The following is a 16,525-nucleotide window of genomic DNA, read 5'->3' as shown; positions in this document are numbered from 1 at the left end:
GAATCCTCACATGCTCATATTTATTTGTCAAGCGCGGATATTGTCATTTATTAGGTTTGTTAAAAAAAAAAAAAACAACATTTCTTTGATTATATAACATAACTTTTGCTAATAAACCTGTAATTAGGAATATAAATTAAAATTCTTAAAAGTCTAAAAATATCATCTTTAAAAACTCATTTTCTTATATGACATCATTTAATAGAATACATGTAATAATAAGAATCGTTTATTCATTTGGTCACCACTTAAAAGTTATCTAATTATAATTTTCATCCATTTGAAGACTTTAGTCATCCATATATCAAAAGAAAATTATAATACAACTTTGCTCATACCTACCGTTAGATCCAACAGGATCTTCTTCGGATCATTTTGGTGAGGATTCTAGGGATCTGTAAATCGTGTCTGTTCATCGTACATCATGCGGTTAATTTTTGTCAGGTACCTATTTGTATTTAATTTTAAATAAAAAATATTTAAAATGATTTCTGATCGTACGGTGTACGATGAATGGATATGATTCACGGATCCCCAGGATCCTCACAAAGAGGATCCTGATTCCCATTAGATTATTTGGTTTAATTGTTGAAGACACGAATCTCGAATTTTCAACTAATCTAACAGCAGTCAACCGAGGGGGGTGGTGAGAATAATCCTTGCTTTGGGGCGTGAGCAAAAATGCAATAAAAAATGGGATTTGCTATCCACACACCCCAAATTACTCCTCACACACCTCTTGTTAATTTATGTCCGTTGATCTTTTTCAATTTATCCGATTCGACGGCCGAAAATGAGGAGGGTGTGTGGATATCACATCCCTAAAAAATAACACTTCATTATAAGATGCTATCAATATAACCAGTAATTCATTTAACACAAATTTTTCATGAGATGAACTCTAGATGATAATAAAGAGCATTAATGGTTATCATTATGGTATTTGTACGGTGATATGATAACTATATGGCCATCACTCCATACTTTTTGTATTTAAAAAGTAAGGAGTTTTGAACAAAAAAGATATAGGATTGCAAATAGGTGCGTACCACCACACTATGCTTCATGATTTTTTTATTTTTTTTGGCCTTTTTGCCTTATATCAATTTATACATAATATAAAATATAAAAGAAAATTTAGCAATCAAAATTTTAAACCATGTAAGGCCCCCGTTTGAGTCTCGCACATGGCCTTCAAAATTTTAGGACCGGCCCTGCCCAGCAGCCATACCCCGTTGTTTCTCCCCCTGCGTGGAATAAACAAACCTTATGGAAGAGAGAGGTTGGATCAACAATATTTGGCCACGAAATGCTGAATATGAATCGTGTAATCCCATCAAAATCTGCAACACCTTGGTTCTCTCAGCCCGCTCATGGTTGGACTTGGCGGCGCCACAAGAACAATGCTCAAACGTTTGGTAGGAATCCATCTCATCCCACAAACTCTTAAGCTTGGTAAAATACACGTTGATGGGCTGTTGGTTTTGTAAAAGGCGTGCAAGGTCACGCTGAATTTCGAAGAGACAAGACACGTTTTGTTTTGAGAAAAACGTTCTCGGAGATCATCCCAAACCGCCTTGGCTGTCTTCATGTACACCACACTGGTGGCGAGGTCTCCGCAAAGCGCATTGTGAATCCACATAAGGATCATGTCGTTGCACCGTTACCAAATAGCAGATTCTTTGGGCTTCTTCTCTGCGGATGGTTGTTCAACACTTCCATCAACAAACCCGAATTTGTTCTTCACACTTAGTGCAATAGACATAGAGCGGCACCAAGTGATCGGAATGATGAATGTAGAAGGGGCTGGCGGGATCACTATTAGAGGCTTGAACATCGTTGATTTTTGTTCAACGCTGGAAATTTATTCAGACGTAGAATCCTTCCCATAGCCTTAAAAAAAAAAAGAGAAGGAAAAAAAACTAAGAACCCAGGAGGGGCTCTGATGCCATGTAAATTTTGGAAAGCTTTGAGTGAATATTTCCTCTCATTAACCGATGATTTTCTTAATTTCTACAAACTACAAGTATAAATAGTTGTAAGACCATACAATCAACTCCTAAAGACTAGCTAATTGATTTGCTATATTACATGATAGGGCATAGGATATTCAAACCCTATCTCTCTTGTAGAATCCAGCTTGCGGAAACGAAGAAAGCTGACGTTTTCTTTCTTGGCATGGAGGAGCAAAAGAGAGCACCGGTTCAAAGTGAATTTGGTTCAATTTTGGCGGGGTACCATCCCCTAGAAATTCATGGGGCTTGACAGCATCTGGCACATTAGTCGTGACTCTTTAATTATTCGAATTTCGTGGACTTAGCTTTACTTGCAAGGCAAGACGATTTACCTTGCGGGCAAATCAAATAATTAAATAGCTAGCCGATAGTGCAGATTTTTGCTGAGATTATTTAGTCCGTATTAGGACATTCTTTGACTTGGATGCCAAAAAAAAACTCTCCAAATATTTTATCGCCTCTTTCTTTTTTATTGGATTTCTTTCACGCCAAACAATCACACAATACAAAAACAAACGACCTAAACAAGAACAGTAGAAAGACATTCTCACTACCTCTCTCTCTCTCAATCACTGTCGATTTTACTTTCTAGTATGCTGTCTCTCTTACTGGGATGTCTACTGTTGTTTTCAACAGGTTTAGGGTTTAGGGTTTTGAAGTATTCTTAGAAATCTTTCCTCTGTTGGAAAATTTGGAACTTTGGCATCCAAAGTGAAGGTTCCAATCCTGATTTCCAAAATTAATTAGATGATTGTTTTTTACTGAAAGTAACTGTAATATATTGGATGGTGGTGTACTGATGGAAGATAGAAAAACTGAACCATTATTTTTTGCATCAGGCTTGTTGAAGATGTCATTTTTTACTATTTTCGCAAATTTACAGTTCCTAATAAATTGTGAAATTTGGGTGGGAAACCATTTGAGCATTTATTTTTTTGTTACAGAATCAACGTCTGTCTTTGATTTATAGTTGGTAGTAGTGCATTTGTTTAGAGGTAAGCATCATATGATCATAATTTCAAAATATAAAATTTCATACCAGTTGAGGCAAGTTACATAATATAACAACATACTTTTCGGATGTTATTTAGAGTTACGAAATTATGTGATCACATTTACCATACTTTTGAGGGGCTTCCAAGTACCAACTCCCAAGAAATTTTGGATAAGGAAGAAATAGTCAACTAAAGTGATTAGAAATGCACTTCATGAACATTACAACTCATGTATATGAGATTGGTAAATGATGCATTCCATGCAGTCATTTGCAAAATTCCTCTTATATGTTTTTGTAGATCTCATGTGAAGAGCAAAATCTAGGTAGGAGTTTCACGTTTCCCTTAAGATGCACAACTTTAGTTGGACACATCTTTTCATCCTTATAGAAACTCCTTGGAGGTATTGAACATGGACGTTCCTACCTCAAATCCAATATGTTCAGAAAAATAGCTATTGTTATCTTTTTACATTTCTTATAAACACATGCACGCGCCACTGACTATAGTGGTCTAATGGTATTCTTGTTCATTTGTAAGTGAAAGACCTTAAATTTGAATCTCGTGAATGATAAATTTGCAACCCATTTATTCTCCCACTACTTAGTGTAAATACATTGTTGTATAAAAACATAACGCACTCGCGCACACAGTAAAGTCCACCTTTTTATTTAATTTATCAGACTAAATAATTATAGAAACCAAACAGTTAAGTCCAAACACTGATTAGCTTGAGAATTAAGTAACTGACAAAGATTCTGATCTCCATTAACTAATCAAGGCAAAACCACAATATAGAAAAGTAACAACTCCTAATCATCGAGTCCAGTTTGACGTCTTGTTGTGGATGCCTCAGGTCCAAAATAGAAATCTTCCAACATCTCTAAAACCCAAGTGCTGATAAAAAAAAAAAAAAAAAAAATTGCAATGATGGTTCTGTCGTGATCCTTTTAGTTTTAATCGCTAAGAAACATTGGTCATGGAGGCTTTGACAGTAATCGTTCTATATTTAACCGTGAAAAGAAAAAGCCTGCTTTATCGTGATACTTTTGGTTTTAACCGCGGAAAAAGGGAAAACTTTGTGTAAAATCGTACTACTAGTCTACTACATGATAGTTCTTTTTATCTTTTTCTAATTTTTGTTTAGGGATTTATTTTCTTGACAGGGCCCAAACGTAAGGAACTAAAACGGGCCCAAATGGAAACCGAAGATGAAAAGCCCAAATTCGAAATGGAAAACCACACTATACAAAACCAAAGAACCTAAAACAAGAACACAGCAGAAAGACACTCTCATTTCCTCTCTCCCCATCTAGGTCGATTTTACTTTCAGGTACTCTCTCTCTCTCTCTCTCTCTCTCTAGTTGTGTTGATTTCAAATTTTGGGTTTGAATCAATTTTGAAAATGGTGATCAATATTGTTAGAAATCTTTGCCTGTTTGTCTGAAAATTTGAAACGTTGGCATTAAAAGTGAAGGTTTCAATCCTCATTTGCAAAATTTGATTGCTTTTTACTGAAGGTAAATGTAATCATGGGCAAGTTGAATTCTTGTTGTTGTCATTAAGTCTTCGATTCTTGGGAGTTTTTGGAAGTTGGGTTTGAAGTGCTTCTTCTATCTGTTCAAGTTGGATCAAACTGGATTTATGGACTTAGCAAACCATACAGGGTTTATGCTTATAATTTTTCTTGCAGATAAAAGCTAGATGTTCGTTTCTTGTTATATAAATATAAGATTTCCTTTACTGTTTCCACAAAAGCACGAGTTAGGCAAATCGCAACTAGGTTTTGGAATTTGATAATATAGTGTTTTTTTTCCTTCTTGTTTTTTGAATGAGAATCCCTTTATTGTTTCGGCAGAAGCATGAGCTAAGAATGTCGCAAGAAGGTAGGTGGAATTGGAAAATTTAGGTGTTCTTGGTATTTATTTATTTATTTATTTCTTTTTTTTAACAAACTACTATCCTTTAAGCTTGTAGAAACTGAAAGAAAAGGGATATAAGTAGAAATATTGATGTGAAATATCGATGTAAAGTTCCACTTCTGGTTAAGCTTATGCTATAAGGATATTGCATTTTGTTCTTATGTTATGTAAACACCGTAAACACAATAAAGGACTTGGGTACAGAAAGTCTGGCTTATATTAACAAGGCTATGAATGAACTTGCATATAATATTTTGTGTGTTTTTAAATTTTGGCATGATTTTTGGCTGATACCTACTACCACTTCATGAAAGCCAGATTCCATGCTTTGTTATGTGGTCTAAAGCTTCAAAAGAATGTTATTATTAGTGGATGAGGAAGCAACATGACTTCTGTTTGACAACTCCCTGCTGTTTACCTACGTGCATTCATTTTGTCTCATCAATAGATATAAATAGGAGATTTCCCCTCATTAGAGCTTTTGCACTGCACCGCCCTCCAAGAGTGATGGATTAACGTTTGATAATCCCAGGGGGTTTTCGACACGTCTTTGCTAAAGAGCTCCGTCTTTCTTCATTCAAGTAAGATGCTAACTCGTTCACCTTCTATACACTACATTAGTAGGGTAGGAGTTGATCATTCTGTCGTCAACCCTATCTATTCTTTGTTCATTAGCGCAAGCGCTAAGTAACCATGGCAAGAAGGCCATAGCAGCCTTTGGGGCAGTCAAATACTTGTTCCCCATGCTCCATCTTTTTCCAGTGGTATGGAAAGTGAGACATTCTTTTGGCAATTCATTTAGTGACTTCGCGGTTGCCTATTACCCTCTATGAACAGTCCATGAGCTCGGGAAGAGAGGTAGGGCCTTTGGTCAACCAAGAGAGGTCCAGCCCTTCCTCAACCAGTTTCCTGAAGCGTTGGAAAACTGGTTGAAAGTTGTTTAACTTTATGAGCTAAAGGATAGTTCAAAAGTTTTTTAGCTATTCTATCCTGTCTTTTGTTCACTTGGAATAAAGATTCTATCCAGTCTTTTGGATCATTGAGCATTATGTTTCATAAAATCACTTTGACGCTCAAACATAGGCCTTGAAAGTGCATATCCATTAGATCCTTCATTACATTTTCCTTGCATTAGTCATTCGAAAATGTATTTTCAGTGTGCTTGATATTGATCATTATATGCGCTCCTTTAATCTTAATTTCTTGTTTTGGGTTTCTTATTAGCAATGGGGTATAAGGGAGTAATTTGGGCTGCTGTATGTAATGTTCCCAACCGTTTGATATTTGATGTGTCTATATTTTCTCTGCCCTTTCAATTGCTCAGCGGAATCATTCTTCCATACTTAACAGAAAAAGAACAGGGTACTGTGCTACGGTGTTTTCTTTAGCCTGAACAGCATCTTTCTTTCAGAGGGCAGACAAATTTAGTTTAGTCTTCTCTTTCTCTTTTCGGATTTGCAGATGGAAGCATAAAGCAGAAGTTGATGCAGAATTTAGCTGTAAATGGCTGGGATTTCAGGATTTAGGAGCCTTGCACCTAAAACAAAGACTGCTATTGTTGCGGGGGGCTTGTCAGCTTTTGTTTTCGGAGTATATTTCGACACCATGAGAGCTGTTGGAGGCACAGATGAACTACAAGTGGCTATAAACAAGTTTGAGGAGGAAAAAGGTCAATAGAGGCTGAAGCAAGCGTGGCATCAAAGGTTTGATCCTTTATAAAAAAATGTTCATCACGCGACTACCTTCATATTCTTTATAAGAAATTATTACATTCTTTTATTTATTTATTTTTTAGTTTATAGGAAATTTAGAGAATTGTTTTTAGGTTCAAATAAAATATCAAAAAGTACTTGGATGTTTTGGAGTGAATTAAAAACAGGATTAAAGGACTTCGGAAGAAAGGGAAAAAAAAAAAAAGATTAAAGGAAGGTTCCAAGAATTTTGGTGGAAGTAGCTATTTCCTTTAAATAATGGGAGATTTGAATAAAACGTCCAATAGAGAAAGCAAATTGCCAAGTTTTTACCTTCAACGACTTTAAGAATTCAAGTCAATGCTCTTTTGTGTCAATCTTACTCGGATATTTTATCACACTCAAGAATTCAGGTCAATGATTTGTTGTATCAATCTCACTTGCCTCTGTAACGAGTGAGATTGATTAAGAGCACATACATCGGATACCACAGATTTTATCATGCTCGAGATTCAAGTTAATGCTCTATTGTGTCAATCTCACTCGTCTCTGTAACGAGTGAGATTGATATAAGAGCATGTACATCGGATACTGTAAATTCTAATAAGTTACAACATAGTGGAGAGTATTCTGAAGGCACCAACCATTCAAAGAAAAGCTGAGACGAGTGAGATTGATACAAGAGCATGTACATCGGATACCGTAAATTCTAATAACTTACAACATAGTGGAGAGTATTCTGAAGGCACCAACCACTCAAAGAAAAGCAGAGATGAGTGAGATTGATACAAGAGCATGTACATCGGATGCTGTAAATTCTAATAAGTTACAACATAATGGAGAGTATTCTGAAGGCACCAACCACTCAAAGAAAAGCTTTGAGTGAGATTGATACAAGAGCATGTATGTTGGATACCGTAAATTCTAATAATTTACAACATAGTGTAGAGTATTCAAGGCACCAACCACTCAAAGAAAAGCAGAGACGAGTGAGATTGATACAAGAGCATGTACATCGGATACCGTAAATTCTAATAAGTTACAACATAGTGGAGAGTAATATGAAGACACCCGACCACTCAAAGAAAAGTAAAAGCATCCAAAAACCAAAACAGTGCCAAGACTTCAATTAATATTAAATAAGAACATCAATAATATCTTTTCCAATCATCTCCTTCGCGCACACATTTTCTCACTCTAACCCTCTTCACATTTCTCTGGAAATCAAACATGCCGGATCAACCAGGCGGGTGCTGCAGGTGCTGCTTCAGCTTCATATTCACCCTCGGCCTCACAGCCCTCTTCGTGTGGCTGAGCCTCCGCACCTCCAACCCCAAGTGCACCATCCGCTCGTTTTACCTTCCTGCCCTCAACCGGACCCTAAAGGACACCAAAAACAACACCCTCGTCGTCACCCTCCGGCTCGGAAACACCAACAAGGACAAGGGCGTTTACTACGACGCCGTCAACCTCACCTTCCGGCTGCAGCCCAACGCCACCGGCATACCGGTGGCAACTTATGCTGTGCCCCAGTTCTACCAGGGGCACAAGAAGACGGCGACAAAGCAAGCGGTCGTGGGGCCCCAAGAGTGGCTTAACTGGACGGCGGTGTCCAGTGGGGTCTACGCCAATGGGAGTGTGATTTTTAGGGTGGATTTGGCCACTGCTGTGAGGTTCAAGATCATGTTTTGGAGGACCAAGAGGCATAGGCTGAACGTTGGGGCTGATGTGCTGGTCAATGACTCTGGTGGAAAAGTCAACAGGAAGGATATCAAGCTCTCTGCTGCACCAGATCATCACCAGATTGGATTCTTTTCCGGACGGGTGGGGGTTTTGTCCAATTTCTTGGTTTTGATTTTCCTTATTTTTCTGTGATTTTTTTTATATTTTCTTATTTTATAATTCCATATGTTGATTTGCTTTTAGTGCTATTCTTTAACTTGGGAAGAAATTGGTGCTAACTTTTTATATTTTCTACTTGAACTGGAATTTCAAATTTTTGGTGTCTATTTATTTGGGTTGCCTAAATTATTGGATATTCATTCTTGTTATTTGGCAGTTGTTTAGATGGACTGTAGACAATGTAATATTAGTCAAATCACAATTCCGCTCGCCTAAGGACCGAAAATTTCACACCGTGACGTTGTTTAGTTTTCAAACACACTGACTTGACTAATCGGCCTAACCCAAATCTGCGACCGCACCAGCAAATTTGTCTCTCTTTATATACCCCTTATTTTAAATTATGGAGTTCATGAGTGGTGTGTGTGGGTGGGAAAATTAAATGGGTTGGAAATAATGATGCCACCAAGAAAAATACATTTTTGAAAAACTCCTGGTACGGTTTTGCAAAAGTAGGTAGTCCCACAAAAAAAAAACGTGGTTGGATTTCAATTGGCGACCAATTCTGATGCTTTCGGAATCAGATTTCAATTGAGGCTGTAAAGCCTGTGACATGGAGCCATTGGACCACTTTATTAGCCTAGAATACTTGAAATGGTACTGTCAAGATTAGATTGGCATTAGACCATGAATTTATGTTCTTGTTAGTGGATCTGGCAAAATCATGACACTTTTAATTTTAAATTTTTTTTGTTTTTTTTTGTTTTTTTATCACAAGACAACTTTCATTACAATAAAAACTAGTACAAGGTCCAAAAAAGATTAGGGAGATTAGCAACCCGACATACAAAAGGAGGCCCACAAAGTTTAGGTCTGAAGGCAACAGAAATATACAATTAAAAACCCTAATCTCCAATCGCAAAGACCGCATCGCCCCCGCCATCATATCCTCAGAGGAAGCCAAACTCCAAACAGAGAAAGTAAACATTAGATCCAAGTCCCCTTCACGAACCCCTACAAATATATACAAAGAAAGTAACATATGGGAAGAGGATGAGGCTAAGGGGTATGTAAGATACCCAACACGGCCTCAATGGGGATCCAGCATGCCGGTTGGGAGAGGGAAAGTGAGGGAGGGAAGTGGACTTGATATCCAATTTCTTATTAGAGCTCGCCGATCCAAGTACATGGTGGGATGGGGATGAAGTATCACACTAAGAGGAGGGAGGAAGGGAAATAAAAGACCGAAAAGCAGTAAAAGTAGGCGAAAAAACGCTGGATAAGAGGCAAGAAGCCCTAGATAGTTGAGACTCAGCTCAAGGAAAACAAAGAATAAACCCAGGGGAGAACCGATAATTAAAAAGGAAGGGAGAAAATTGGAAAAGATGAAGAAAGATGAGGAGGGAAGCAGGGATAGGGGAGAAGCAGAGGAGAAGAGGGGGGAAGGAAAATAGGGAAAGGGCAAGGGATGGAGAATTTGAGAAAACTCAGAAGGAAAAGGAGAAGAGCAAGGAAAAGAAGAAAGGAAGGAAGGGAGGGAGGAAAGGTGGATGCCTCCGGCACCCAAGCCAAAGGCTAAGGCCGGCGGCGAAGTTGCTAGGAGGTTTTCACAAAGAGAAAATTAGAGAGAGAAAAGGGAAGACTTTTGAGAGAGAGTCCATCAAAAGCTGTTTAATTGGAGCGAATTTAGTTATGGTCACGTTTAATAATTTAATATGATACAAATACACTTGGAAAATAGTTGAGTTAAACGAGTCAATTTTGTGATGGGTTGACACGGTTCCGCACGATAGTCACATTTTTTTTTAAAAGTTTTTTTTATTAATGAGGACGTTGAAGGATTAGGAGCGTCGAACTACCCATAAGGCTTGCTGAACTATAAAAGTAGGCTACTTACGTCCTACTCAGAGCGATTAGAAAGGGCTAGCTTCCCAATAGAACGACTCCCTTCTCCCCCATCTCTATGTTGTATATACTTCCAATTTTTTGGACGCATTTCTTTTGTGGAATATGTTCGGATATTTGGTTATGTAATGTGTTACACCAGTACTGTAAGTCTTTAGTATTGTAAGATTTTTATTTTATTTTATACTAAACTTGATATTATTTTGTTTAGTTAATAAGAAAGAAAATGGTCAAACGAGACACGACGCTTTAAACTTGCAAATGAGTTTGTATTTACATATTTGAACATGACAAGTTAATGGGTCAGGTTTAAATTTAGTATAATTCCCCGTAACACATATACTAATTGCAATAGGATTTCTTATATCAAAGCCTATATATATTAATCTCCATCTGCCATGTTAAACCTTAAAAATTACAACCTACAATCAAATTCCTTCTCATATTTAACAAAAAATGAGGTAACTAATTCAAAGCAAATCTACATAATATCACAATGCAACATCCTTAAATATTATGTCACCATTTCTCTGGTTCACCTAGGAGGTGAGCTACCAGTTTGTAGTTTTATCAGACTGTAGTACGCTCCATTGCTCCCTAACGAAATCAATTCGTTATGTGAACCCTGTTCCGCAACCTTCCCGTTCTGGATCACGGCAATGGAGTTGGCCTTCTGTATTGTAGATAATCGGTGAGCAATGACGATGCATGTTCTGTTAGCCATCATCTTTTCAAGCGCTTCTTGAACTGCCTTTTCCGACACGCTGTCAAGCGCACTGGTAGCTTCGTCCAGTAGAAGGATTGACGGGTCCTTGAGTATTGCCCGAGCTATTGCAATCCCTTGTTTCTGACCTCCTGATAGCTGAACTCCTCTCTCTCCACAATACGTATCATAACCATTGTCCATTCCACTGCAAAATATAGGAAAAGAGAGAAATGTCAGCATATTATGAAACTGCAAAACGACACAATATTTTTTCGTATGTAAATGTCAGCTGTAATTTCATACCTGATGAAGTCATGAGCATCAGCCAGACTTGCAGCCCTCTTTATCTCAGATTCTTTTGCATTCTGTTTACCGTATGCAATATTTTCGCGGACAGGTCCAGCGAAAGGAGTAGGCTCCTGACTGACCAATGCAATATGTGACCTCAATATCCTTAATTTATAGTTCTTGACATCCTGCTCATCTTTGCATACCGTTCCCTTCATTGGATCGTAAAACCTCTCAGTGGATTTTCCAGAACCGCTCCCTCCAACTAACGCCACTGTCTTGCCTGCGTCAATTCTGAGGGTCAATCCCTTAAGGATCATCTGGTCAGGTCTTGTTGGATACGAAAAGAAAACATTTCTGAACTCAACCCGACCCTTTATCCTCCTCTTGATTTCCAAACCCCATTGGTTATTCGGATCAATCTTTCTTTTCCTGTCTAACATTGCAAAAACTGATTGAATGGCACTGTTTCCGTTATATAGATTAGAAGTCATGCTTCTGGGATCTGCAATGATATAAGCGGTGAATAGCAGTATCAAAAATGCCTGGAAAAGTTCCTTTGGAGTTATGAGCTCGTCCACCAGTAGCCTCCCACCATACAGTATGCTAAAGCTGTAGCAGCAGTGTTGAAGAATTGGGAGCTAAACAAGCCAGCACCCAAAACATAGGACTGTTTGATGCTCTCCTTCATCGGACCTTACAAGGTTGCACCAAACAGCCCCAGAATTCTTTTCTGAGAAGACAAGGCGGTTATGGTTCTGTGGTTAATGACAGCTTCGCTCGCCAATTGGCTTCCTTGCTTTTCAGCTATTTGTACGTTCTCACCACCACTCTTCATTAAGATGCTTCTTGCGTAAAAGCTCCCGATGACTAGTGGCTGCACTGCTATCATAACAAGGGCTAGCCTCCATGTCAGCAAAAGTCCTACTGTATAAGCAAAACAAGCCCCGAAAACTGCTTGGACCAGCAATGACATCCGGTCCCCAACAAGGCAACAAGAGATCGAACCGTGTTTACTTCGGTGGCGAAACTTGCACAAATAGCTGCACTTGTATTCTCATCTTGATCAAACCACCCGATCTCAAAAGTCAGCAGCTTTTCAAGCAGTTGCTCTCTTACTCCTGTCGTCAACTTTTCTCCCATGACCGCAAAATTGTAATGTTGGAGGAGATTGGTGAAGAAGTTGAAAACACCGATTCCTAAGAAAACGAGGGACAAGACTCTGGATTGTCTCTTAATTTCAGATTTGTCCTGGAGGAAGTAGACTGATATAAGTGATCCAACACAGTAGGCGTTTATAGGTTGCAATGCCCCGGAACCGATTGCACCCAAGCATCCGAGTAAGGCTTGTCCCCATTCTGGTGCATTCATTTTCAGCAGGCGCCATTGGGATGGAGGAGGATAATTGGGGCGCTTGGTGTCTTCATCGTCACTTTTGTCATCAGGATTATATTGGACAGAGAATGAGTAGGGTGTTCCCATGGACATAGACATTGTTGTGGGGTTGAATGCTGGAGAAGGAGTAACCGATCTGAAACTAATGGGGCTTGGTGCAACACTCCTCCTACTGCGAGGCTTTTCATATATTTGAGAACTGAAATCATCAGAAGCCTCGTTTTGGGCCACTGTCTGCTGCATTTGTACCATCTTGAAGTATTCGCCTCCCTGTTCTCCCTTCTTTTGCATTAGCTGATTGTGTGAGCCTGACTCAACTACTTTCCCAGCTTGAACAACAAAAAGCAAGTCTGCTGTTTGGATTGTAGACAGGCGGTGGGCAATGATGATTGTTGTCCTCCCTTTTGATGCCTGATCAATTGCCTCCTGCACTACTCTTTCGGACTACGCATCCAGTGCACTAGTTGCCTCATCAAGAAGCAGGATTTTTGGATCCCTAAGCAGAGCACGCGCAATGGCAATTCGCTGCTTTTGCCCCCCAGACAGTTGGAATCCAAATTGACCAGCCTGGGGAAACCATAAAAATGATGTTATGAGCAGTAATCATGTGACGAGATCAGTTTCAAAGAAGTTCATATCAGGTCAATTTGTACAGTTAATTTTTTTTATTTTTTATTACCATAACATTTTTGAAATATAATTCAAGGTTTAAGAACTAAGCATGGAAACCAAAATAGATTCCAAGAATGGAAGATAGCATACTTGAGTTTCATATCCGTCTGGTAACTTAACAATGAAGTCATGTGCGTTTGCAGCTTTAGCTGCGATTAGTACTTCTTCCATTGGTGCCACTTCCTTTCCGAAAAGTATGTTCTCTTTCAAGGAAGTTGCAAATAGAACAGGTTCTTGATTAACTAGACTGACGTCTTCGAATTTTGTGTCCATCGAGAAGAATTTCTCCTTCAATGGGGTCATAAAATCTTTCGAGCAATGCAATGGTGGTTGACTTTCCAGAACCACTGCCCCCAAGTAGACCTGCACTCTTTACCAGCCGGAATCTTAAGACTCATCAAGCCTTGTAAGACCGGGGTATCAGGTCTCGACGGGTAACTGAAATAAATGTCCTGGAATTCTATTTCTCATCTGACATGTGACAAAGCCTTCCCTTTTTTATCTTCAGTGTCAATACTAGGAACTCGATCAATCATTTCAAGGATTTGAGTTGTAGCTGCTAATGCCACCGTGATGGCAGTTAAGTTTGGGAGTGCACTTAAAATACTCCTGCCATAGCAAAGCTAGATTATAAGTTCAAGATCAAAAGTGAACTATTGAAATGAAATGCAGTGTTAAATTAACTCACAGGCCTCCCATGAGGACATTGAAACCGGCTACAAAAACAAGACCGCCATCTTCGCCTTTCTGAGTAACCAAATAAGTCCCGACCCAGGCCTGAAAACCCCAACCGATATAGATGATTCCCATGCTTCCCATCAGCAATCCCTTTACCAAACCTACATTTATTCCAAGCTCAGTAACTGTCTGAAGTGCAGTGCTGAACCTATTTAGCGTTTGGTTCTCTCCAACGTATGAGTACACGGTTCTTGCTGAAGAAATTGCTTGTTCAGCAAGTTCCCCAGCAACTCCATAAGCTTCAATCCCCTTCATTACCATCCCCATCAGGATCTTTCCGAATACAAGTCCCGGAGCTACGGACATGACTGAAAGAGGCAGCTTGAAGGCAAAAATATGGCAGAAGAAGAAAGTTGACATGTAAGTCAAGCAGTCAGGTATCTGCATCAAAGAAAACATCACACATTTAATTTATCGCCAGCTTCATGCGCATTTTCTTCAATTCGGTGCAGGAAAATGTTGTTTTCATAGAGTTTTTAATTTTTAGTTGGATTTATGATGAAATTAACTCTTACCTTCTCGCACAGGGAAACTTGGACTGCGGTGGCATCAGAGGAGATGATTGAGATAACTTGGAATGCTGTTGAAGAACCAGCGGTCTGAGTGTCAAAGAAGGAAACTTCTTGTCTAAGAACAGATTTCAGATATTCCATTCTCATTTTAGAAGTCTGCCTCTCCGCCGTTCGTGTCCAACATAACCCTTCTGCAGAAATAGTAATCACCACAAGAGGATTAGGTTCAATCTTTCATTCTTTCCTTCAAGCAAGAAAACTCAAGACAGATTATTGGAAAAAGTTGCAGATAACCCGAAGAGAAGTAATTACTAACTAACGTTCGAATTTACGTACCAACAAATGCTGCTAATCCAACTCCAATTGCAACATAGAATAACCTGAGTGCAAACTGGAGAAAAAACAAAAAATCGAAAGTAGCAAGTGCCGCAAATATTCAACACAGTGAAATGCCTTGTACTGAAAGAGTTGCAGAGAAAATTTACCGTGCTTAATTACCTTGTCCACATCTGCATTTGTCACCTGACTCTTTCCATAAGAATTAATAACCTCACTAAGAACATACATCATGAGAGGGTTCTGCAACCCGTCACCGATGCTGCCTAACGTCCCGAAGAACATCAACAACTTATCGGTGCCATCGGCGTATCGAAACATGCTGTTTTTGAGTCCCATTTTTGTTGTAGGATTTGAAACGTTAGAACTTTCAAGGCCATCGAGTTTTATACAACTTCATCACCCATTTAACCACAGATATAAAGAAGAAAGATTTATAATGCGTAATATAATGTGTATTTTAGTAATTTAATTTGCCAGAATATCGGCAGCTTGTTATCTGTTATATTTTTTTTATTTTTTAAACAAGCCGGCAGTCCCATCCTGGACGTTGGTAAGCAATGAATGTTTGTTGGTATAATTCCAATTAGTTCATAATCCAAGGCTTAATTTGTCTTCATGCATTCATTCAACATGATAAGAAATATTCCACTTTAGAGTTGCTGAATTTGAAAATGACATTTAGACTTTTGTTCCCCGGAGTTTTCAATTTGACCAACTATGGCCCTATAGTCTACTTATTTTTTAAATTTTGGTTATGTAGTTTGCTTACTTTACAATTTCAGTCCCAACCGTTAACTCCTTTAGAATCGACGACGAAAATTTGATGTGACAAGATGTGTGTGTGTGTGGTGTATGAGCATCTTTGAAATTTTGAAGTGCACCAGGAGAAGACTGGCATACCTTTGTGAGTTTTCTCGACCCTCGGAAAAAGTGGATAACCGTGATTTGTCAAACTACATGATTAAATTTTCTAAAGTCGAAACCACAAGAACCAAAGTTAAAGATTCTCTAAACTACAAGGAGCAAAAGTTTAATTGGCCAACTTATGTATCTGCATCACATCTAGTAACAAACCAATTAACAATAAGTGAGGATTTCGATCGTTTTTTGTAACATTCTTTTGCCTTTTGCATTGTTACAAATGGGTATAAAAGTCACACACTTCAATTCGGTTAACAACAACTATATGGTTTGTTTTCTTTTTCAATCAGATACCAAATTCGACAATTTTCAAATTAATTAAGTCCAAAGATTAGGATAAGAATTCTCTCCATCATAGAGATCCTCACATTTTATGCGTTTATCATATATCGTGCGGCAAAAAATCATTAGATGTTGTTTGTGTTTAATTTTAAATAAAAAATATTCAAAATGATTTATGACCGCACAATGTACGATGAATGGATAAGATATAAGAATCTAGGGATCCTAGAATCCAGATGAAATCCAAATCTCAAATATTAGGTTAAAGACGAGAAATTTTTTATTGTAACTGGAACATAGGT

At 38.4% G+C, this 16,525-nt stretch overlaps 1 protein-coding gene and 1 pseudogene across 6 annotated transcripts; one reads left to right on the top strand and one right to left on the bottom strand.

Annotated features, from left to right (window-relative positions):
- The first annotated feature begins 4,196 nt into the window (after positions 1–4,196).
- On the top strand, positions 4,197–8,632 carry LOC125468473 (protein NDR1-like). Of its 6 annotated transcripts, none has more exons than XM_048564271.1 (3): positions 4,275–4,343; positions 5,465–5,513; positions 6,394–8,632. In XM_048564271.1, the coding sequence occupies exon 3, from the start codon at positions 7,854–7,856 to the stop codon at positions 8,496–8,498; it is 645 nt and encodes a 214-aa protein (XP_048420228.1). In that variant the 5' UTR covers positions 4,275–4,343; positions 5,465–5,513; positions 6,394–7,853; the 3' UTR covers positions 8,499–8,632. The 6 variants fall into 6 exon arrangements, with proteins under 6 accessions (XP_048420226.1, XP_048420227.1, XP_048420228.1 ...); XM_048564272.1 differs by lacking the exon at positions 5,465–5,513 and adding an exon at positions 6,257–6,294 and having other exon boundaries at positions 4,294–4,343; XM_048564269.1 differs by lacking the exon at positions 5,465–5,513 and having other exon boundaries at positions 4,197–4,343.
- A 2,124-nt stretch (positions 8,633–10,756) lies between these two features.
- Positions 10,757–15,356, bottom strand: LOC103937020 (annotated as a pseudogene).
- Positions 15,357–16,525: the final 1,169 nt, after the last annotated feature.

Source organism: the organism of the source record quoted next, unplaced genomic scaffold (genome assembly GCF_019419815.1).
Source record: "Pyrus x bretschneideri cultivar Hongxiangsu unplaced genomic scaffold, Pyrus_bretschneideri_v1 Contig38, whole genome shotgun sequence".
NCBI lineage: Eukaryota > Viridiplantae > Streptophyta > Magnoliopsida > Rosales > Rosaceae > Pyrus > Pyrus x bretschneideri.
The sequence above is the reverse complement of the archived record's forward strand: the minus strand, read 5'-3'. Positions and strand labels throughout refer to the sequence as shown.

Bases quoted from the DNA above. Each gene is read 5' to 3' on its own strand.
- LOC125468473 (XM_048564269.1), top strand. From the start codon at position 7,854: ATGCCGGATCAACCAGGCGGGTGCTGCAGGTGCTGCTTCAGCTTCATA.